Below are 26,585 nucleotides of genomic sequence, written 5' to 3' on the forward strand. Positions count from 1 at the left end.
GTGAGAATATTCAACCATTTTGTTAGCAGCAGGGTTGTCTCCAGTTGTCTAATGAAGGGTGATTCCCAGGAGATTCGCTAATGATGTCCACAATTGAGAGATGAAAGTGGCACCCCTGTCAGAAGTAATATGCTCAGCTATATCAAATCTCGCTAGCCATCCTGAGAGTAAGGCAGATGTACACGAGGCGGATGTTGCAGTTTCCAAGGGAATGGCTTCAGGCTAACGAGTGGAAGACACTACACAAGTAACGATGTCCTTGTGATGTGGGTAGGAGATAGGGATTGTCATTTGAGATACTTTTCCCAATCACGGGATTTCGGGAAAAGGTTAGTGTTTCCTGGGATCCTGGGAAATCCCGGGAAATCCTTGGATTTTATAAAATAGTTATTTTTGTATTCAGGGAATTAAATATTGCAAGAGACTAATAGCACGTGATTATTTGATCATTTTTTAAGCATTGGCAAAGATTTATCCACGATATATAATGCAAAAAAAAAAAAGCGTTCAATGAAACTAACGAGCAAAAAATTTAAACTGATTAAACACATAATTTTTCTGCAGTTATTGCTAAGATAACTCAAACCAGTGGTGCATCTTTTTAGATTTGTATGAAAATATCTTATACAATTACCTGCTTTTGTAATTCAGTATAAACCTGGAAAAAGAAAAATTATCAATGTTCATTATAAATAAGCAAATTCCTAAATAAAAAGGACTGTAATCACTGTATAAGATCACATGCATATTTAATATAAATCTGATGAGAAAAAAAGGAGTAATGTCATCACAAATAACAAAAGTCTTAATAAAAATTTCTGTTTGTCTTCAAACGACAACGAAAAGCGTAAACTTACATGAAACCTGCTTATGTGGCAGCTATACGAAAAACAAAACTTGAATACTATATATCCATATGTAGGAAAATAATAAATCTTGCTTCTATCTGTTACTACAAAGTAAAAACTATTTTGAGTTTAAATATGAACGAAGAAAACAGATAATTGACACTTTTGTCAAGTATACGAGTTCTAAGTCTCGTGATTAACAGTACTACAGCTGAAAAAAAAATTTCTTTTTCGACGGAAGTGGGTGGTATTGATTCTAATGCAGTTGTTCTCTTGGTTATTTTTGCTATCTTTTCTCCAGTTGCTTCAATAATTTCAAACTCTTCAGTTATGCTCCTGCTAATCCCCTGACATGTTTGAGCTGGTTTAGATAAACACTCTTTTGTTTTTAATTGCTCCCTCTGTTTCGACTGACTGAGATATTCATTCTTCTTAGGATTTGAATAAAGCAAACATTTCATCACTATTTTTGTCATGAAGGCAAAAAAGAAGTCATTTTGCTGCATACCAAAGAGCACTTTTTGCTGGCAATGCTTCTAAATCATTTAGATCTGTGTTAGATAATAAATACACTTATACGCCAATAGCTTCTGAAGATGTATTATTCTTTTTTTTTTTTTTTTTGCACATATTTTGAAAGAAGCCGGGATTTCCCGGCAGGAAAAATAAGATCCAGGGAATTTTTCTGGACAAAAAGCAAAGAGATCCCGCGAAATAATCCCTTGTAGGAAGCGCACTGATGTTGAGGAATGGTGCCCACTCTTGAATCCATGTGTTGATATACTTTTCAGGGTTGCCATGAAGTACAGGTGTAGATCCTTAGCATCCTTAGTAATGCCATACCAAATGAACTTCGTCTTCAGTAGCTATGCAGAAAAACGACGTGAGAAATGAGAAAGGCCGTGAGTGAAATCAAACACATGTTGGCGCATGGACGAAAGAGTCCATTGTCTTCGTCTACCAGTACTAACGCCGCAGCGGAGGGGGGCATTGGTGTCGTCAAGAGGGACGCCCTCCCAACTGAGGGATTTACAGGATGTCCTACATGATTGGTACTCTTGATCTGTTCGTTGAGCTTCTGACAAGGCATTGTAATCCAATCACTGGTGAACGGCAGCCAATCTGTTTCTTGACATGGTATCGGCAATGGGATTCATTTTCCCAGAGACATGTTGAAGGGTACAATTGTATTCAGCCATGATATGATAATAAACACCGTGGGCGTTTGATGAAGTTTTGGACAGAAAAGATCCTGGTACCATGTGAGGTGTAGGGCATGGTCTTGCTTGTTTGTGCTGATAGAGAGAGCGAGGTCATAGGGGGCTGGTTGGAGTTATGTTGAGGAGTACAAATGTGCTTTGACGAACCATCGGTGAGCTACATAAACCAGGAGGGGGGAATGGGATAGGAAATCTGCACAGAGGATTGACAATGTGACTTCAGCAACAAGAAACTTCCAAATAAATTTGCCACTTCAAAATGAAAATGTGAGGGTTTCATTACCGAGGGTGGGTATTGCAGATCCATTGGCAGCTACCAGAAGGACGTCGGAAGATTTAAACAGACTACGTCGTGTCGTGGAGAATGGCTCTGGCAGATCACAATGGCACCTCTGTCTACCAAGAACTGTACACCCATACCTGCATTATGTAAAAAGAAAAGATTAGTGACAGGCAAGGCTACTGCCACAAGCGATGGCCTACTTACACGTATTTTGGCCACTGACAACCATTATTCCAACATAACTTTACAGCAGCCCCAAATTTGGAGTGGTAGTAACATAACTGTGGCTGATGGGCATCAGTAAGTGGCTGAAGAGGTCGTTGGTTAGGGTGTAACAATGGGTGTAATGTGTGGGTGGTGGGCGGCTTTGTCTTCGCTCCGGCACATCATGGGATGGGCATCTATGGCCTACCACATTCAAGTCAGCTTTAATTGATGTCGTATCGTTGTCTACTTTGTCAGGATTGAAAGCATTGATAGAGGTCTGGAAGGTGGGGAAATGGCTATCCATAAGGGCATTGACTTTGATCATCAAGTCCTTCACGGGAAAAATATCGACATCGGTGATGGCAGCATATACAGGTTCGAGGATGTGCCTTTTCCAAAGGGCACGACTTAGATTAACTTCACGAGGAGAGCCATTTGCGACAGTTTTCAGGTGAGCAATACTGGTCATTTCCCAGAGGGGGAGCAAAGCCTTTTGGTTCCCCAATGGTTGTTGAGAGAGCTGAAAAAGTCTCGCCATGCGGGTAGCCAGTGATGGTGATTACTACTCCTGGAGTTATGACTTGAGGGCTTTGTATATTTTCAGGGTTTCTCCTTGCTTGCACAGCCAGTCGGAGATTCCTGGGAAAGTGTCCACGGGGATCACCGTGAGAACATAATCTGCTTTGGTGCTTGACTGAGTCACACTCTTGATGTGAAACTAGACTTCAGGACGCTGGAACCAAGCGAACACCTTTCCACATGCGAACGGCTGTAGTTTCATTGTGGCAGAGTGAGCTGAAGAGGCAGGTTCAGTGGGTGGCATCTTCAAACAGTATGGCACATCAGTAGGGGAAAGGCAGGAGGGAGCAGAAACTCCACTGGTCACCAATATCTGTATCACCAGTTAAGTGATAACTGAGAGACAAGGCTAATGCAACTAACCTTATTTCAACAAACAGCAAACTTTTTATACAATAGTTTCAATGGAAGAAAGTCACAAAAATTCAAACAGTTCAATTCAAGGAGAAAACAGGGTCAGACCATTTTTATTGACAGAGAGGTGTAGAGCAAGATATACAGTAAGAAAATAATACTGTTACAATGTACGAGTATGAAACACAAGCCGTACAACTCTAAACCAAGACAGTAGAAGACCTTGGTACAAAGGCTATGGCATTTCATAAGACTCAGGACAATGATTTGATTTTGGAGTGTCCTTCTCCTAGAGGAGCTATTTACCATAGCTAAAGAGCCTCTTCTACCCTTACTAAGAATAAAGTAGCCACTGAACAATTAAAGCGCAGCAGTTAAACCTTTGAGTGAAGATTTTTTTTCTATATATATATATATATATATATATATATATATATATATATATATATATATATATATATATATATATATATATATATATATATATATATGTGTGTATATATATATATATATATATATATATATATATATATATATATATATATATATATATATATATATAGATTTACATATATATATATATATATATATATATATATATATATATATATATATATATATACATATATATGTATATATATCTATATATTATACATATATATATATATATATATATATATATATATATATATATATATATATATATATATATATATATATATCTATATATATATTTATACATATATATGTATATATATATATATATATATATATATATATATATATATATATATATATATATATTAGTGTATTGAGTATGAGGGATAGAGGAGAATGTGTAAAAAATATGCCTGAGTATCTGGTGTTTGTGTAGGCAAAGGAAAAATGAGCAGTAACCGAAGGGGATCTAATGTAGTATTCACTGGCCAGTCAAAGGACCTAATAGCTCTCTAATCTTAGTATCTCTACAGATGCATTCAATTCAAACGGATAAGCATGAAAAAGTTCAAAAAGGAAAACCTTCCGCAATGTTTCAGAGATTAGTAGGTGCAATACAACTTTTATGTGTACAAGTGTGTACATGTGTTGGATACTTAATTAATGTCCAGTGTATGTTTCTGGTGTTCGATAAAACGTAATTCATTATTTACCAAATATTATCAGTTCTCTGGTGTTTTAAACACTGAAAATTATCTAAATATAATATGAAATTATATATGTGGAATGGATATACTGTATGTACAATATCATTTTGATAAGAATTTTGTATTATGATTGATGTTTCCGTATAATTTTTGGTGTGGAAGTCCATAAACTTCCAGGTTGCTAATTCCTTATCAATTGTTGTAGGTCATCATAGTGTACCAACCGTTTGTCACAATATCGTACATAGTAACGACATTTCTTCTTTTTTTGTATATATTATGCTTTGTAACTTGCTCTCCCCTCGCACTGATAGAGACCTGAATAAACATGCCTGTTTTTCTCACCGTTAACTGTTAAAAGAACCAGTTGTTGGTTGAACATGAAATTGCCTGTTATGTTTTCATGTCCTTTTTGCCTGGACTTTATGTATATATAAGCTAATGTTCTGTAATAAAGTTATTCAGTTGCTTTCATCCTGCCTTCTTAGTCACAGCCTCTCTCGGCCCATCACATTGGTGACCCCGGAAGTCGACTCACTCCTCCTGCCTTCCCCCCAAACCCCTCTGCCTCCATCATTGGTACTATGGTGGACTCCACAGAAGTTGGCGCCGCCCCATTGAAACTTTCGTCGTTCGCCAGCGGAGAGGTGTTTGCTTGGTTTCAGCGCACAGAAGTCCAGTTCCGCATCAAGGGCTTGTCTCTCTCAACCACCAAAGCAGATTATGTTCTCGCGGGCGATACCCGAGGACACCTTCCCGGAAATATCCGACTGGCTTTGTGAACAAGGAGACACCCCAATAGCGGATGATGCCCTCAAAACATACCTTCTGCAACCAAACTCGCCGTCGCCAGCCACCCGTGTAGCAAAGTTTTTTTTCAGCTCTCTCAACAACCATTGGGGCACCAAAGGGCTTCGCTCACCCTCAGGGAAATGACCAGTATCTCTCGCCTGCAACCTGCCCCAGATGGCTCTCCTCGTGAGGTTAACCTACTTTGTGCCCTTTTGGATACGCCGTTTACCTGAACCTGTAAGTGCTGCAATACCCAATGTCGATAGTTTACCCATAAAGGACTTGATGTCTAAAACCGACGCCCTTATGGATAGCCACTTCACAACTTTCAAGACCTCCATCAACCCCTCCACTCCTGACAAAGAAGAAGTCTATTCAACATCAACCGAAGCTGACGTGAATGCCGGAGAACACACACGCCTACCTCGTGACGTGCCGGAACGTCGACAAAGCCACCCATCACCCACCACTCACTCGCGCCCCAACCAATTACTTCCACAGCCACTTACTGCCACCCATCGGCCGCAGTTTTGCTACTACCACTACAGATTCGGGGCACCCGTGAAGAAATGTGCCAAGGATTATCAGTGGCCAAAAACATGTAAGTAGGCCATTGCTCGAGGCGTGGCCTCCCCTGTTTCTAATCTTTTCTTTTTACATGATGCAGGAACGGGCGTGCGATTTTTGGTAGACACGGGTGCTTGTCGTTCTCTTTTGCCTAGGGAACTCTTCAGGTTATGACATAGTCTGTCTACGTCTGCCGACGTCCGCCTGGTAGCTGCCAACGGATATGCGATACCCACCTACGGTTACGAGAATCTCACATTATCGTTTCAAAATGGTAAATTTAAATGGAAGTTTCTCATTGCTGACGTCACATTGCCAATCCTTGGTGTGGATTTCCTCTCTCATTCCCACCTTCTGGTCGATGTTGCCCACCGACGATTGGTCTACGCAGACTCGTACTTGTTGACACCTCTTCAACCCGCACCCTCCAACCTCGCTCTCCACATCAGCGCACCCACGGATGCCTACGCCCATCTCCTCACGTCGTAACTGGATGTTTTCTGTCCAGAACTTTCCAAATGCCCACAGCTCCTGCCAAGTACGGTATTTATCACCATATCAAGATGACGGGACCCCCAGTCTTCGCAAAATTCAGACGTCTGGCAAAAGGCCTCCAGCCCATGGTCGTCACCTTCACACATCGTTCTGAAGAAAGACGACTCCCTCCATCCGTGCGGGGATTACAGGTGCCTGAATATGTAAACAGAACCGGATCACTAACCCCTCCCAAACATCGCTGACGTGACCTCCTACCTGCACAAAGCGAAGGTTTTCTTCACGCTCAACCTACTGAAAGGGTATTATCATGTGCCTATGAACCCAGAAGACGTCCACAAGACCGCCATCACCACTCCGTTTGGTACATACACCTTCAATTACTCCTGTTTTGGCCTTTGTAATGCTGGGGCCACTTTTCAACGTCTTATGGATGGCATCTTAGGCGACCTCCCTTCTGTGTATGTTATGTGGACGACATACTTGTGATATCTTCCTCAAAAGAGGAACACCTCCGTCACCTGCGCATCGTGCTCGACCACCTGCAACAAAACGGCCTTGTAGTCCAATATGATAAGTGTACCTTTGGCGCCAACGAAGTGGAGTTCTTAGGGCACCACATCACTCCTGAAGGAGTCCATCCCCTCCCTGAGAAGGTAGCAGCCGTTCAGAACTTCCCAATGCCCTCGACCATCAAAGTTCTGCAGGAATTCTTGGGCATGATCAACCATTATCACCGTTTTCTGCCAGCTATTGCCACCACTCTTGCTACCCTCTATGCCTCCCTCAAGGGCAACCCAAAAGACCTGAAGTGGGGTTCCCTTCAAGAAGCGGCCTTCTGCAATGCAAAGAAGGCCCTATCAACCTCTGCTGCTCCCATTTTTCCCATCCCACATGCCCCTCTCCTTCTCTCCACCGATGCCAGCAACGTCGCTATTGGTGCAGTACTTGAACAGGGGCCAACGGCTCGCCCCACCTATTGGCCTTCTTCGGCAGAAAACTAACCAAGGCAGAATCGGGTTATTCTACCTTCGATCGCGAATTGTTGGCGGTGCACTTGGCTGTCCGTCACTTTCGCCATTTCTTAGCAGGTACATCCTTCGTCATTCGCACAGACCACATGCCTCTGGTGCACGCCTTCACTCGACAGTCTAAGGCCTGGTCCGCCCATCAACGCCGACATCTCTCCACCGTGGCTGAATACAATTGCACCCTTCAACACCTCCCTAGGAAAATGAATCCCGTTGCCGATGCAGTGTCAAGAAACACGTTGGCTGCCGTTCAACTGGGATTGGATTACAACGCCTTGGGTGAAGCCCAACGACAGGATCCAGAGTATCAAGCATGTAGGACATCCTGCACATCCCTCCATTGGGAAGACATCCCCCTCGACGACTCTAACACCACCTTCCTCTGTGACGTCAGTACTGGTAGACCGCGACCTTGGATTCCTGCTAACCATGCGCTGACAGGTGTTTGATTTCATTCACGGCCTTTCACATCCCTCGTGCCATTCTACTGCACAGCTGCTGAAGATGAAGTTCATTTGGCACGGCATTTCTAAGGATGCTAAGGATTGGGTCCGCGCCTGTACTTCTTGCCAAACTTCCAAAGTACATCGACACACGGATTCAGGAGTGGGCACCTTTCCTCAACCTTAGCGTCGTTTCGCCCACATTCACGTCGACGTTGTACGCCCCCTACCCACATCACAAGGACATCGTTACCTGTTTACCGTCATTGACTGCTCCACTCGTTGGCCTGAAGCCATTCCCATGGAAACTGCAACGTCCGCCTCGTGTACATCTGCCTTACTCTCAGGATGGATTGCAAGATTTGGTATCCCTGAGCATATTACTTATGACAGGGGTACCACTTTCACCTCAATTGTGGACATCATTAGCGAATCTCCTGGGCATCCCCCTACATCAGACAACTGCCTACAACCCCGCTGCCAGTGGAATGGTTGAACGTTTTCATCGCACCCTCAAAGCAGTTTTATTGTCCCGTTGTAAGGATTTCAACTGGTTTACTCAGCTTCCCTGGGTCCTCCTGGGACTAAAGACCACTCCTAAAGACACCCTCGACATCTCGGCAGCTGAAATGGCATATGGCGACCCGTTGGTCATCCCTGCCAAATTTTTTCCTTCTGCAACCTCCTCCGACGATCTCCAGCGCATACGTCACGTCGTGAGAAAATTTACTCCATGCCGCCAGACTTACAAGCCCCCAGCGAAGCCTCACATACCGACAGACTTGCACTCTGCAACGCACATCTTCCTACGCAACGACACTAGCAAGCCACCGCTAACGCCCCCTTACATTGGCCCTTTCCTTATGATCCGATGCAGTCCGAAAGCATTCCTTCTAAACATATGTGGCAAAGATGACTGGGACTCCATTGATTGTTTAAAACCTGCTTATTTCCTGCCAGATGACCCGCCTACAGTTCGCCTCGTTAGATCAGAGTTCCCTATTTAACATGTACAGTATGTCATTTTTAGGGGGGGAGCCATGTATCAACCGTGTGTCACACGATCGTACATAATAACGACATTTCTTTTTTATGTATATATTGTGCTTTGTATCTTCGCTCTCCCCTCGCACTGATAGGGACCTGAATAAACATGTCTGTTTTTCTCACTGTTAACTGTTAACAGAACCAGTTGTCAGTTGAACATGAAATTGCCTGTTATGTTTTTATATCCTTTTTGCCTGGACTTTATGTATATATATGTTAATGTTCCGTAATAAAGTTACTCAGTTGCTTTCATCCTGCCTTCTTAGTCACAGCGTCTCTCGGCCCATCACAATAGTCCCATATATCCCATACTTTGTTTTTAAGAAATTAACAAAACTATGAGTCGATGTGATGGTGAAGTGGCGAAAGTGAATACGGTAGCCTACTTAAACAGTCAGTTTCCCATAACCTGGTCCTGAATCTTGGTTTGCAATGTACTCTTAATAGTATTTATATATTAACCTTCTAGCTACCTTTGCCATCTTTTGTATCTGCTCATTCTTATTTACCTTTATATACTTTAATAAATATATATATATATATATATATATATATATATATATATATATATATATATATATATATATATATATATATATATATATATATATTTATATATATATACAGTATATATATATATATATATATATACATATATATATATACATATATATATATATATATATATATATATATATATATATATATATATATATATATATATATATATATATATATATGTATATATATATATATATATATATATATATATATATTTATAAATATATATATATATATATATATATATATATATATATATATATGTATATATATATACATATATATATATATATATATATATATATATATATATATATATACTTATAGATATATCTATGCAATTTTATTCTATGTCCTCCTATGTCTTCCTACTCTTTTTTAACTTTAGAATTAGTCTTACTCATTTGTTTTACTGTTTCATTGCCTTTCATAAATTTATGATGAATTCATGTATTGTTTTAATTTTCATGTCTAGATGAGGGAAATAATCAAGTGCCCTATTCCATTGGTATTTCAGTTAAGAGCACTCTGTCAGAGTTTAGTATTCATATCATACTTGCATTGGGAAATTCTCATGATAGACATTATAAGAGCTTCATGATTTTTTAGGTGTTCTATACAGTAAGTACCACAGATAAGAATGAGATGTGTTCAAAGAGTGGGATCTTAAGTTAAAAAAAAAAGCGTCAAGTCTCAAGATCACAATCTCTCACCCCTACCCAAACACTATTTTTGTGACCTAGTCTATATACAGTATGTATCAAGAATTCTTATAGCTTTTAGTACATAGTAAAATTATTAAAATGCCTCAGAAAGAAAGTTAACTAGTTTTTATGCTTGTGTATAATATATTATGTGTTGCTCTAATGTTCTTATCTGTCAAAGCTCTTATGTTAGGGACTTACTGATTCCAACATTTATTGTATTTCAGAAAATCTATGGAGCATTTTGTGAATGTACTAACTACCAATGCCCAACAGCATCAGGAAAGTTATGTTCAGGCCATGGAGAATGTGTATGCAACAAATGCAATTGCTCTGAGGGATGGACAGGACATGATTGCGACTGTGAAGATAGTGAAAGGGATTGCATAAACCAAGGTTTGTATGTCTCATTGAGGGATCCTGAGCAATGTTTCCTGCTGTAATGGTGTTTGTTTCCAATCTCATATCATCAAAATCCCCTTCTTACTTAGTTATTTGATGAGAGCCTTACATGCCTATTATATGGCTTCTGGAACACATTTACTGTAATAAAAATAGAAAAAACAAAGTATAAACGATCAAGCCTAAACGTATGAGCATCACAGGATAATTTGGTGTGAAGCATTTTATCCTAATACCTAAATTTAACTAATAGAACTACTCTATGCGGTAGTCTTGATAAAATCTAATACTGAAGGATACCTATAATTTATAAATATTTAAATAATGAAAATCATACACTTTTCGATGCCAAGATGTTCTACAATATGTACAGCACTATGGCACTACTTAAGCTCTTGGTCCTATGTAAGGCATATCGACTACATTAAGTGAATACATACGAGGCATTCACAAAACGTTCCTTCCCCATTTACTGAGAAATACACAAACAAACATACATCTAATCTTTCAGGAGCCCTCCTCTATTCATCCTATCAGGAAGTACTCTGGTAATATTTTGAGCTGGTGTAAGAAGAGATTCTCAATTCATATTTGGTGGTTGAACACTTGATGAACACTTGGTAGGCTACATTTGCTATAACTAATCCAGAAGATTTTAAATCTTGACAAACAGTATAATCTATTTGATATGTAATTATTGGTGGCTATTGGTCGACATGACATTTCACAACATTTTCACCACCTGTCACATTGTAATATCGATCTCCTATCTCTCTTATAATCTCTCTCTTGGTATGCTAATCGTTTCTAAGACGTATTGTAAATTGAAATTACTGGACTGCTAGCTAACTCCATAAGGAAGTATCATTAGCATATACAGTAGCAATAGAAGTTGAGCTTCGTTTTGGTATTTCGTATTCTCCTTACAATCTAACTTGGCCGTTCTCCTATACAATAGGAATTAGGAGTGTGTCCCAATCTGTGTAAGTAACTTTTTTTCGATGGACCTTTCTTTTCTAGTCTCTTAATTTCCATTTCCACTATGAATTTAAATGCGTATGAAAATTGTCTTAGAACAAAACATCCAGGAGCAACCTTTGGCTTGACAATTATAACACCTATTGCATTTTTCTTTACGCACTTTATCTTTAAATACATCCTTTAGATCTATTAAAGTATTATCTGCAGAAATTATTTTCTTTTGTTCTTCTTGGGGTCTGTATCTTTCCTAAACATTTGGAAATATTAGATGCCGTAACCAATCTAGGCCAAGTAAGGTCTCTCTTTTACCTTTGGCTGTGATCAATGGCATCTTGTCAATCTTCTTTTCATTATAGGACTGTAACTCTACTTGTGATAAACGTATTGCCTTAATGTCATAATATTGTAGCCATTTTAAGGTTTTATTTGTGCTTCCTATGAACATGCTATGAGTAGTTCTTGCTGTTTTCTGATAGATGACTGATACATCAGCTACCATGTCTATCAGTATTTATAATCATGTCTAGCTTGAGATGTTTCTTTGAATCTTTGTTTACAAGATATATATGAAATACAATAACAGGTTCTAACTTGATCTGATGATTATGATAATTAATTTTATGAAACACGCCTGAGGTCCATATTGCTTCTACTTAAAACAGTATCAACGTCTACCTAATAATTAAAATTTCCTGTGATCTTTCCTTGCAAAAGGCCTCCCACTTTGTGAACCACCACGCCATCTAGTTGATGGCAACTACCTAGGCTATGATATGACCTACTTCATACTACTTTTCAGTTTCTAATCTACTGGCATCTAAATAAGATGTTTTTGTCTTGCCCCTGAAATTCTCGAATCAAATCGAGTTTCAGTAGCTAATTATAAAATAATAAATCACAGTGTGATTTGAATTTTTCTGGGCTCAGTGTAATATAATTGTATCCGATTCTGGCTCACCGGCTGGCCTTCGATGTGTTGTGTTTATGGGATTGGATGAATATTTCACTCACATTCCATCTTTTATTCAAATTATTTCAGCTGTTCATTTATTGTTTTGATTGCATATGTAATGTTCAAATTCACAAAGGAGAATTACATTTTCTTCTATATATTTATGAAATACAGAATGAAATAAAAGGGTAAATTTCTAATTTCTGGTAAACCTCAACATTTACACAGTTTTTCCCATATCATCAGTTAGGTGGTAACTGAAATGAGAGACGGCATAAATGCAACTAACTTTATTTCAACAGACATCGAGCTTTTCTAACAACACTTTCAGTGAAAGAAGGTCACAAAATTCAAACAGATCGATACAAGCAGATACAGACATAAACTGGTTATCAGTGCGAGGGGAGATCAATAAGAGCAATATAAAAAAAAAAACAGAAATACCGTTACAGTGTACGAGCATGTGTGATGCATGTGTGGTACATGGCTCCCACCCCCCTCAAAAAAGAAGACATACATGTGAAATAAGATGCCCTGCTCTTGAGAGACATACTGTAAGTGGGCCATCTGGCAGGAGATATGCAGGTTTTAGGCGATCAATGGAGACACAGTCTTCCTTGCCATACATATTGAGGAGGAATACTTTCAGCGTACGATGGATCACAAGGAAAGAGCCCGTGTAAGGGGGTATTAATGGTGACTAGTTAGTGTTATTGCACAGAAAAAAGTGCGTTGTGCCATGGGCTTCTAAGTCTGACGGCATGGAGTAAATTTTCCCACAAAGTGACATAGGCACTGGAGATTGTCGGAGGATTTTGCAGGCGTAAAAAGATTCTGCAGGGACTAATAACGGGTCGTCATATACGATTTCAGATGCCAACACATCCAAGGTATCTTTAGGACTGGTCCTTAGTCCCAAGAGGACCAAGAGAAGCTGGGTATACTAATTGGAGTCCTTGCAGCAGGACATCAAAGCTGATTTTAGGGTGCAGTAAAAACGTGCACCCATACTGTTGGCAGTAGGGTTGTATGTGGTTGTTTGATGAAGGGTGATACCCAGGAGATTCACTAATGATGTCCCCAATTAAGAGGTGAAAGTGGTACCCCTGTCGGAGGTAATATGCTAAGGGATACCAAATCCCGCTATTCATCATAAAAGTAACGTAGATGTACACTAGGAAGACGTTGCAGTTTCTATGGGAATGGCTTCAAGTCAATGCATGGTTCGGTCGATGACAGTAAACAAGTAACGATATCCTTGTCATGTGGGTAGGGGACCTACAACATTGACGTGAATATGGGCAAAGAGTCGCTGAGGTTGAGGAAATGTGCCCTCTACTGAATCTGTATGTCAATGCACTTTTGAGGTATGGTATGATGTACAGGGGCGGACCCAATCCATAGCATCCATAGTAATGTCATGCCAAATGAACTTTGTCTTCAGTAGCTGTGCAGTAGAACGTTGTGAGTAATGTAAAAGGCCATATTATCATTATTATTATTATCATTATTATTATTATTATTATTATTATTATTATTATTATTATTATTATTATTATTATTATTGTTGTTGTTATTATTATTGTTATTATTATTATTATTATTATTATTATAATTATATTTATTATTATTATTATTATTATCATTATTATTATTATTATTATTATTATCATTACTAGCCAAGCAACAACTCTAGTGGGAAAAGCAAATATGCTATAAGGGAAAAATGCCTAGTGAGGGAAGGAAACAAGGAAATAAACAAACGATATAAGAAGTAATGAAAATTTGAAATAAAAGAATCTGCTTACGAAATTTTCAAGATACGAAACGAAATGAGAATATTTTATAACACTTTGCAAAAAATGTTTCATTTTAAGAAAAGAGATTTGCCGGTATTATTGTACTGTATTATAGGACAATGTAAACTAGGGAAAAAAACTACTTTTTTCTATAAAAATAATTCCGCTCTCTTCGAAAACAACACTTGTTCCCATCGCAAATGAATAGTTTCCGAAATAGGTACTGTATTATAGGACAATGTAAACTAGGGAAAAAAACTACTTTTTTCTATAAAAAAAATTCCGCTCTCTTCGAAAACAACACTTGTTCCCATCGCAAATGAATAGTTTCCGAAATAGGTACTGTATTATAGGACAATGTAAACTAGGGAAAAAAACTACTATTTTCTATAAAAAAAATTCCGCTCTCTTCGAAAACAACACTTGTTCCCATCGCAAATGAATAGTTTCCGAAATAGGTACTGTATTATAGGACAATGTAAACTAGGAAAAAAAAATACTATTTTTCTATAAAAAAAAATTCCGCTCTCTTCGAAAACAACACTTGTTCCCATCGCAAATGAATAGTTTCCGAAATAGGTACTGTATTATAGGACAATGTAAACTAGGGAAAAAAACTACTTTTTTCTATAAAAAAAATTCCGCTCTCTTCGAAAACAACACTTGTTCCCATCGCAAATGAATAGTTTCCGAAATAGGCTACATTATATATATATATATATATATATATATATATATATATATATATATATATATATATATATATATATATATATATATATATATATATATATATATATATATATATATATATATATATATATATATATATATATATATATATATATATATATATATATATATATATATATATATCCAACTATAATGGGGAACCCCCAGTGGAAACCCGGGCTGTTGGGTGGGGAAAACATACTGGGGAAACAGTATATGATGATAAAACAAGCCTTTTCTTCTCCATACATTACCTTCTTGGATAAACCGATGAAAAAATACGGTAATATTGAGCTGCGCAATCTAACATTAGCAGTGTTAGCGTAACATGCTAACATTAGCAGTGTTTTTCATTTATTTGTTGACATTCTACTGGTAGGTTGTAGTCACTCTCGTTCGTTCGTTTGTACATAGCAGGTTTCGACCTTCTGCGCATAATCTCCTCCCACCTTCGCATAGACTCCACCTCCACCTCCAATAGGATACCTTCTTCTCTACCCGCCAAATTTAAATATTCGAATTCACCCGCTTTATTCAAGTATAGGCTATGACTTGATCCAGTACAACTGTACCATTCCTTTTATGTAATACCCTCATATACATATTACATTTGACCCCAGTATTACTCGTTTTATTATCTGATACCTTATAAAATCATCCCATTTTATATTCCCATTAAATATTATTTATCATACATTCCATTTTATCTTTCTATATTACTTTTATACATTTTGTTATTACCTTGTCACGCTCCGATTTCACATAAATATTTTCTCTGGACAAGTTTCCCATTCTAGTTCATTATGTTTACTCTCTAGACTCCGTTGTTTTTCCGTTAACCAATCAGGAAGTCATATGTATGGAAAGTTTGCAGGGGGGTTGGGGTTAATATTTCCTAACCCCCTTCCTTTATCTCTTGTGGTCTCTTTACACCCCTTCCAACAAATCCTTTTCCATGGAAACCTTTGTTCTAGTCAGGTCTTTGTTATTTCAAGTGAAGTTTTTTCGTTTTTTGCGATGGAGGAAGTTATAGAAACTTGTAACTGCTGCAGTATTCCATACTTAAAATCATTTGCTAAATTTCATGGCGGTTTTCTTGATACGTCATCCAATGTTGATAATTTCCTTAAATCACATAATCTTTACAGTGTCCTAAGTCCACGTCCCAGGCATATGAGTTAAGATGTCACAGTCTCAACTTGACTCACAAGTTTCAACGTCCGGGTCATAAAAGTAAGTCATTCATTTCTTTAATTCTAATGTTTTTAGAGTGCGCAGCTCAACATTACCTCTTGCCAGTACGAGTTTGTGACGTGGGAAGGGGGTACGGGTGCTTGCCCCCAGCTAGGGGTTGTGACCTGGGAAGGGGGTCCGGAGGCTTGCCCCCGTCTAGGGCTTGTGACCTGGGAACTTCTAGATTAGGTTAGGTGGGTTTGTTAGGTTCTATACCCTTTTGTACGTCATTATATATTGTGTAAAGGGTATATGGAAAAATGCTTTAAAATACACATGCTAATATTATCGTAGCATTGCTAACATTAGCGATGGCATCGTAACATTGGTAACGTTGCGTAACATTGCTAATGTTAGCGTTCGCAGTACATATGTTCTTGATGAGTGAAGTGACACGGAATTTGAACAAGTCATTATATCTAAACATTTTAACAGAAAATATATAACAAGAGACATTATATTTAAACATTTTAACAGAAAATGTATGTTTTCCTGTAGAAAATAACGTAATTTAACTGGTTTTCACCTTCATTTCTGTCGTAATAACAGCAACCAGTTCGGCTACTTAAAGTTAGTCGAACTGGTTGTTCTGTTTCTTTGCGGTTGAAATGAAGGTCAAATTCGGTCAAATTACGTTATTTATTACAGGAAAACATATATTTTCTGTTCGGATTGCGAGTCTGTAATACAGTAAAACTTTACCGATTTGCCAGCCAGGTCAAGAATAAAATAGTAACCCATTAAAAGAAGTTGAAGATAATGGATTGACAAAATAGAGAATGTAGCTGTAGTATATAGTAGGGGTAACTATAATACTACAGTACATATGGTACTGTATATTTTATATATGTAGAGTATTGTACTGTATATTTTGTATATGTAGAGTATTGTACTGTATGTATTGTATTATCTTTCCTTTTTTATTACATTATGTTCTAATAAATACTCAATTTATAGGTATTAACTGTTAGTTTAGTTATATTGATTGGTTTAAATGTATTTGCTGTACAGTATTTCATTGTTGTTTTACTGTCGCTTTATCATAAGATTTAATGTGGTGTTTTGTAGGGTTTGGAACGAATTAGGCAATTTGCATGCAAAATGTGACTCACAACACGAAAAACTAACTTCAAGAAAACCACTCCAAAACGAATTAATTTCGTGTTTTGAGGCATTAGTGTAGTGAGAGAGGAGGCCACTGCCGTAAGCATTGCCCTACATACACTACATGCTTTCTGGCCACTGACAGCCATTCGTACATTTTTTCGCAGCAGCCCCCGACTTTTGGAGTGGCAGTACCATAACTGCATCAGATGGACGTCAGTAAGTGGCTGGAGAGGTCGGTGGTTGTGTCATAAGCGAGGGGTTGTATATGTGGGTGGCTGGTGGCTTTGTTGCTGCTCTGGCACATCATGTGGTGGGCGTCTGTGTCCTACCAAATTCACGTCAGCTTCTGTCAATATTGAATATCAGTGCACTTCGTCAGAAATGGAGGCGTTGATGGAGGTTTGGAAGGTGGTGATGTGGCTGTCCGTAAGGGCCTCAACTTATAGGTTCGGGTAGGCTCCGTACCCAGAGTGCACGAAGTACCTTCACTTCATGAGGAGAGCCGTCAGCAGCAGGCTACAGGTGAGCAATACTGGTCATTTCCTTGAGTATGATCGAAGCCTTTTGTTCCCCCAACGGTTGTTGAGACAGCTGAATAAGTTTTGCGATGCCGGTGGCCAATCGGAGATTTCCGGAAAATGTCCACGGTGATGGCCACCAGAATATAATCTGCTTTGGTGCTATACAGGTCACTGCCCATAATGCAAAAGTGGATTTCAGCCCGCTGGAACCAGGTGAAAACTTCTCCAATTGCGAAGGGTGGTAGTTTCATTGAGGCAGCATGTACCAAAGATGCAGATTCGGTGGGCGACATCCTTGAACGGTAAAGCACAGCAGTGAGGGTTGCAGGCGGGAGGGAGTGAACACTCCAATGGTCACCAATGTGCGTATCATCAGTTAGGTGGTAACTTTATTTCAATAGACAGTGAGTTTTCATAACAGTTTCAGTGAAAAAGGGTCACAAATATTCAAACAGATTGATACAAGCAGATACAGGTATAAACAGGTTAACAGTGAGAGGTTAGAGTGATATCGACAATATATAAAATAAAAAATACTCTAACAGTGTATGAGCTTGTGTGATACATGTGGAGTACAGCTTTGGAAGAGAAACAATATGAATATCAAGTGGGCTAAGTATAGAAGTTGTAAATGTTATTACTAAAAATTCTGCATTTTAACTGTTCCTCAGAAAATTAACATTATAGAAGTATAGCAGATCAAGGAAAGCATTACTTTAGGAGTGGTGATATTTTGTTTGTAAATTTGGATATGAATTTACACAAGTGATGGCAATTAAGACATGTTTATAGACTGATTCCAGGTTCTGATGGAGAGATTTGCTTAGTAAAAGTTAGGATAGGAACCTGGCTATACCATTATTATTATTATTATTATTACTATCCAAGCTACAACCCTAGTTGGAAAAGCAAGATGCTATAAGCCCAGGGGCTCCAACAGGGAAAAATAGCCCAGTGAGGAAAGGAAATAAGGAAATAAATAAATTAAGAGAATAAATTAACAATAAATCATTCTAAAATAAGTAACAACTTCAAAACAGACATGTCATATATAAACTATTAACAACAACAAAAACAAATATGTCATAAATAAACTATAAAAAGACTCATGTCCGCTTGGTCAACAAAAAAGCATTTGCTCCAACTTTGAACTTTTGAAGTTCTACTGATTCAACCACCCGATTAGGAAGATCATTCTACAACTTGGTCACAGCTGGAATAAAACTTCTAGAGTACTGCGTAGTATTGAGCCTCGTGATGGAGAAGGCCTGGCTATTAGAATTAACTGCCTGCCTAGTATTACGAACAGGATAGAATTGTCCTGGGAGATCTGAATGTAAAGGATGGTCAGAGTTATGAAAAATCTTATGCAACATGCATAATGAACTAATTGAACGACGGTGCCAGAGATTAATATCTAGATCAGGAATAAGAAATTTAATAGACCGTAAGTTTCTGTCCAACAAATTAAGATGAAAATCAGCAGCTGAACACCAGACAGGAGAACAATACTCAAAACAAGGTAGAATAAAAGAATTAAAACACTTCTTCAGAATAGATTGATTACCGAAAGTCTTGAAAGACTTTCTCAATAAGCCTATTTTTTGTGCAACTGAAGAAGACACAGACCTTATATGTTTCTCAAAAGTAAATTTACTGTCGAGAATCACACCTAAAATTTTGAAAGAGTCATACATATTTAAAGAAACATTATCAATACTGAGATCCGGATGTTGAGGAGCCACCGTCCTTGACCTACTTACAATCATACTTTGAGTTTTGTTAGGATTCAACTTCATACCCCATAATTTGCACCATGTACTAATTCTAGCTAAATCTCTATTAAGGGATTCACCAACCCTAGATCTACATTCAGGGGATGGAATTGATGCAAAGAGAGTAGCATCATCTGCATATGCAACAAGCTTGTTTTCTAGGCCAAACCACATGTCATGTGTATATAGTATGAAAAGTAATGGGCCAAGAACACTACCCTGTGGAACACCGGATATCACATTCCTATAATCACTATGGTGCCCATCAACAACAACTCTTTGAGATCTATTACTTAGAAAATCAATAATAATGCTAAGAAACGACCCACCCACTCCCAACTGTTTCAGTTTGAAAACAAGGGCCTCATGATTAACACGGTCAAAGGCAGCACTAAAATCAGTTTAATAAAATAGTTTTTGTTTAAATTGATGTTTTAGAGAGTTTTCTCTTATCTCTAGGTAATGTGAAGGAACTAATATTGGACAATCTCAGTTAAAACCACCAAAACCCATACCAATGTGTGTCCTCATATTAGAGTAGCCGTGGAATACAATATTTTTAGTTTCTGATCCATCAACAGCTATTGAAGTGTTACCAGTAAAGCCATACTCTGATGCTGTAGGCTACCTTCCCAAGATGGATATGGTCTGAAAAAAAATTCTTTCCATTGTGTATGTGAGGAATGTAGAAAATATGAGACTGTATATATGTTCACATTTCTTCTTCACGGAAGAACATTTAAGACAATACTTTTAATACAGGACTAATTTTTGTTTTATTTGCACTTATTAAGGTTGCGAGAATTGCATATCAATCCTAATGAGTCTGAATGTTCTCATGAAGATATATTATTGTTAAATGATTGATCTTCTATGCTTTATTTCTGATCACACAATCTCAATGTACTTCTCGATTTATTAGCGATCGTAAAGTTAGCCATGGTTAGATTTTCTTTGCTTGATTATAATAAAGAATCATGCAGATAGAGCAGCTTTCACTCATATAGGTTTCAAGATTTTTATGTTATGGATAGAGTACTTGCACAACCTTCCAGTCCTAATTTTTAACAGGATGGTGGCCTTGACGGTAAGAGGCAAGGTTGTTGAAGTTGAGTGCAGCTGAAGTTTCATTTAAATTGGTAATTTTATACAAACTTATATTTCATGAATATTTGCTGTTATCGACATATCGGAAATATAACATTTGGTTTTCTGTTAATGTTATTTTGTTGTTTAATCCTATTTAGTTAACATCAAGTGACTTGCTCTCTTTATTTGACATTTAGCCTACATTTTTTGCTATTACTGTTAAGTAATAGGTTATCACAATCTTATAAAATCTGGTACTTTGTAAGATTATAATGTGAGTAAATGTTCTTATAAGTAGGGAACTATTCCTCCCTCTTGTATGAGACGCACCATCTCATATTATACACCTCACTGTACACTCTTCGTCTCTGTGATTTAATTAGACCTATCATTGTAGCTAATATTGATCAATTTGTAAGGCAAATTCTTAAGCTAGGTTAATTTGGCCCAGTGAAAGAGGCTTCCCATAAGTCAACTGGTATATCAATGATCTAAAACCTTGACCTAACTTTTAGTTCTTACCTGGTTCCCTCTTGCTTTGAAAACTATACCAGTGCTATCATGCTGTCTGGAAACACCACTACGACTTTACCCTCGATTAAGTTATCAGAGATTTCTGAGTATGAAGAGTCTAGAACAAGGGTTGATCTTTTCGACCATTTTTCTGACCAAAGAATACACCAATATTTGCGATCCAACAGTCCTGGGAAAAATTCATGGAGACAGAGATGTCTGGAACTCATACTTCCAAGAACACTACCTGTGTTAAAAGATGAGTGACATCCCATAACTCAACTAGTTAAAGTTAGTTTTGCATCTTTAATGTATATAACAAAATTGAATGCAAATCGAGTCCAGATAAAAAATCCTGTACCAATGTCTATTGATTTGAAAATGAAAATCCTTTATATACAAGTAAGTTAAAGAAACGAGAATCTCCAAAGAAGCCAGAGTCCTTAGAAAGCTCTCCTTATTTGAGTCAACGAATTTAATTTTTTTGAACTTCTCCTAAAAGAAACTGAATCCTCTTTTCCTCTGAAAGAGCTCAAAATGGAACTGTCCTTTTTATTCCCAACGACGGAATCATTTGAGTGATGTCAGAAGAAACTTTTCCAAAAGTGACCTGGACTCACCACCTCTCTAACCTGTATAACAATACTTGTTCACCTTAATCCCTTCTAAAAACGCTAAAAGAGCAGATTTCCAAAAAATACAAAACCGTTATCCCAAGAAATTGTGTCTATTTGAGACGAGAGACGTTATTCTCATGAATACACATGGACTCACACTGACAAAAGAACACAGGTCCAGAACAGGCATTATCAAATCAGTTTTAAGATGAAGGAGCTTCTTAGAACCCCTAACAGATTGGAATGAGTAAGATCAAGCATATCCAGAATATAGAATAAAATAAAACTCATTTCCTTACTGGCCCCCACACTAATGAAGAATTCTATACATAATGTTTGGAGACCTGTAAACGTAGTTAGAATTTAAACATCGGTTGTAAGAATCCCGGTGAGGTATTCAGCACTTCCTCTGTCATAATCTTCTCTTGAAGTTTTCTAATGTATACTACAAAATTTTTTTTATATGACTTGGAAAATGTTATGCATACTTTAGCAAGGAAGGATCAAAAGACGAGGAATTCAATATCCTTCTTATATGACAGCCAGGACACACTATTCAGATTGAAGGTCTTCCCAAGCATAAATTGTAAAATGAATTCTCCTACTAAGTTCTCTAGGAAAAAACATTCATAAAATTATCATTTAAGACTATGAATCCTGTAGCAAATTCGGCCAGAACTCCCATCAGAGCAAATACAGTTGTATTGCTGTTACAAAGAAGACTCCCTTGAAGGTACCACATAAAAATAATTTAGAATTGGTAGTTACAGAAGGGCTGGGAGAAACGGAGGATGTAGAAAAAACAGACATCAGAGCGTCACTGTATTCCAGAGGATACTACCATTACGACTTAATATTCGATCTAATATCGGATTCAATACATGTGGAGTAACCAAAAAGTTTACCTGCTGCATTCTTACCTACTGCATCCTTTTTATATTCATTGAAAAATATTTTTGCCTAAATAAATTGGGTAACTTAGAATAAGGATAAGATCCTGATTACCTGAAAATTTCTTGTATGAGTCGAAATAACCCCGACTATAGAATCTGCAAACGAGAGAATTTCAGTTATTTTTCCAACTTTATCAAACATTAGTTTTCTAAGTCAATCAACTCGAAAAGCTTAAAAACAAAACACTTCCTTAGCATTGATAATGTGTTTGAGAGAATTAGCTTAATCTGAGGCACTTTCTAGGCTAGGCACTCATTTTTCCCACAACCTGTCTATGTAAAAAATTACAGAGAGGATGTATAAGATAAACAAAACAAAGTAATATATGCATAGCATCAAAATTTTGAAACCAATACGAGGCAATGCTCCTCTTTTTGTATGATTCTTTACAATAATAAAGCAAAGACATTATAAGCATGAGCAACATGTTCTTTCTCACCCTTTTCTGTTATATTAAGGGGTCAGTGGCCCGATACGCCTTCTCCATTGTCTTCTATCAAAGGCATCCTCTTCCACCAAACCTCTTCTCTCCATATCATCCTTCACCTTATCTTGCCTTCTAATTCTCTGCATCCCTCTCGATCTTCACTCCTTGATAGGTTCTTCCAAAGCCCTCCTCACTCCCACCCAACCATCCATCCTCAACACATGCCCACACCATCTAAGTCATGGCATTCTTGTCATCTGTGTAATCTTTACTACATCTTCCATTCATCTTATTTCATCATTTGCCGATCTTTAATGCAGTGATATTCCCATAAGGCACCTCAGCATTCTCATCCCTGTTCCCTCAGACTTTGTTTCCTCATTTCATCTTAGAGCCTACGTGTCCGATCCATTCATTAACGCTAATCTTAATACTGTGCTATTGATCTTGACTCTAGCTTGATAGGCATTTTTTTTATCACAAATCACTCATGTTACCTCCCTCCAATTCCTCCAGGCTGCTTTTGTCCTATTCTCAACTTTAGCCTCACAGCCTCCCTCTTGACTTATAGTAGATCCAAGTATCCAAATTGTTCCACCTGTTTTATAACTGAGCATGGCTATCCTTTCCTTACCCTCCTTACTGCTCACCGTAGTTTCCACTTTATCCACATTTACTCTCAAGCCACCCCTCTCAAAAGTCTCTTGCCACTCTACAACTGTTCTTTTATAAGTCTCCCTCATTTTCAGCGGTAATCACCAAATCATTTGCCTATGCTAACTCTCAAAACTCTAAATTTCTCATGTTTTTGGTTAAAACACCCATGACCACCACAAATAAAAATGGACTTAATGCTGACCCTGGTGTAATCCAACACTAACTTCAAAGGGTCTGTTACCTCATCAGCTGTCATTATTTTTGTCCTTTGTCGTTTGTACATCATCTCTACCATTCTAACCAACTTCTCTGGGACTTTCTTCTTCTTCTATCACCAAAACATCACTTCTCTTGTTATTCTATTATAAGCCTTCTCTAGATTTACAAAATCACAGGAGAGCTTCTGGTTTTCCTGTTGGCTATTTTCTTATACCTGCTTTACTATAAAGATGGCACCCACAGTCCCTTTACCCCTCATAAATTCATACTGCTGTTTCCCAATCCTTACAATCACTCTCAGTCTGTCATTTGTTACCCTCTCAAATACTTTCGAACCATGCTCTGTTAGTTTAATTCCCTTACAGTTACCTCATTCCATAACATCACCTTTCTACATGAATATAGATACAATTAGATTCTCCTCTCAGTCGTTAGACATTAATTCCTCTTCCCATATCGCTCTTGATATATCAAGCATCCATTCCTCCCTCTCTGTAGCTATTATCTTAACCATTTAAATTCAAAACTGTGATGAACTGGGTGTTTTTTTTTTTTTTTTTTTTTTTTTTTTTACACACTTCACTTCTGTATTCCATAGCTTCTTCATTAGCCCCTCCAACCTATGTGTTTTTCCAATCTTCTCTCTCTCGTTTTCAGTATTCAATAGTTAAAATTATTCTCTCCATCTCCTCTTAATGGGGTAGCTGGGGGCAAACAACTGATACTCTGAGGTTCTGACCCCAACTCAAATCTCATGAAAATCCTAGCCTAACCTCACTTGAATACGAATCAAGGTAAGACGAGCTAGGATGTAGCCTAGGCTACCTCAGAGGGAGGAGAGATTACCTTAGTGCAAAGGTAACCGGGGAGGTGTGAAAGTATACAAAAGCCCTAAGCCGTAGGTTAGAGGCAAGGGAATCGACTACCAAGATCATCAAAACCACTTGTATACTTCCTAGAAGGAGAAAAACCCATGTGTAATCACTGAATCTTATATGTATAAATGCCTAATATCTTCATTTCATAGATTAACATAGAAACTCTTATTATATCATGCATGAAAGTGAACTAAAACGCCTAGCCTATCTGGCTTAGGGGATAGGCTAGCAATTCTAGCGTCGCAATTTCGGCTACCTACACTCGCCGAAAAACGAATACTATCAGCATAATATAACTAATTCCTACCAATGAAGACTAAATAACTAATACTGATAATTAGTTAAGAAACCAGGAAAGTTGTTCTGGCTAACTAAAAAAAGCATGCAAAGCGAACAATAGCATCAGGATGCCTCCGGTTTAGGCAACAGCTCCACCATAAAACACAGTATTTAAAGAGAAAAAGGCGTTACTTTACGGCTAGAGCTGATTTATACAATATAAGAATATGGTACTCAACTTTCCAGAAGCAGAAGAGGCTGAAGATTGCGACATGCTGGGAAATAGTAGCGAACAACTGGGAAAAAACACCTGGTCATAGACGCTACAAGCGAAGGAATGAGAAGGCACACGGTTATGACGTCGACCAAGATGGCGGCCAACATGGCGTCGTTTATGACGTCATCCGAGTACAGTAACAGTAACGGAGGAGGAGAACTTTGTATCGGCTCCTCCCATAACTTGCCACCAACTTCCCCCTCGAAGCGTAAACGCTATGTGGGGCGCAGATAGCTATGTGGCCTGTCAAGCATACGTCCCCTGTTATTATACGATATCCTGAAGGGATACCTTATGGGTACTCGCGCCAGAAGTTACAATTCTGTGAAACCTTTAGTTTAATTCTCTGGGAATATCTACTGTAGTCATATGTACACTTAGGAAGCTACTGAAGGAACCTTCCATCAGGACGACATGGCTATCTCAACCAAAAATATATTTTATGCTTCGCTCAAAATCCGTTCTCTCGTTTTCAGTATTCAATAGTTATTATAAATATTCTCGCCATCTCCTCTTAATGTTTTCAGCCTTATGTAATTTATTTCCATCTCTATCCTTGATAGCTCAAAGCTGCCTAAAATTCTATCTTTTCCTTAAGTTGGAAATCTAATAGATATCCTTTTCTCTTTCCCTTGTTCCTAGCTGACAAAGCTATGAATTAAGGAAGAGGCTATGGTGTAAGAATTGCTCCTAGAATTATAAACGAAATCTCTATGGGGGCAATGGAGATGAAGCATATACCCATCAAAAAGAGAGATGGGTCTGTTATAACAACAGAAGATGAAGAAAGACAACGTTGGATAGAACACTTTAGTGAGGTTGTGAAGAGGAGATATAAAGGGCATAATTTGATTGATATACCTGAAGCTGAGGAAGACCTTGATGTGCCCAAGAATG

At 37.9% G+C, this 26,585-nt stretch overlaps 1 protein-coding gene across 2 annotated transcripts in view; it reads left to right on the forward strand.

Moving 5' to 3' along the window:
- LOC137623357 (integrin beta-PS-like) overlaps positions 1–26,585 on the forward strand; it is a 1,240,954-nt gene that overhangs the window by 1,018,000 nt on the left and 196,369 nt on the right. For both annotated transcript variants that reach the window (XM_068354187.1, XM_068354188.1), the window contains one exon: positions 10,504–10,672. In XM_068354187.1, coding sequence (XP_068210288.1) covers positions 10,504–10,672 — 169 coding nt within the window. The remainder of the gene's footprint in view (positions 1–10,503; positions 10,673–26,585) is intronic.

This window comes from Palaemon carinicauda, chromosome 30, assembly GCF_036898095.1.
Source record: "Palaemon carinicauda isolate YSFRI2023 chromosome 30, ASM3689809v2, whole genome shotgun sequence".
Taxonomy (NCBI): Eukaryota; Metazoa; Arthropoda; class Malacostraca; order Decapoda; family Palaemonidae; genus Palaemon; species Palaemon carinicauda.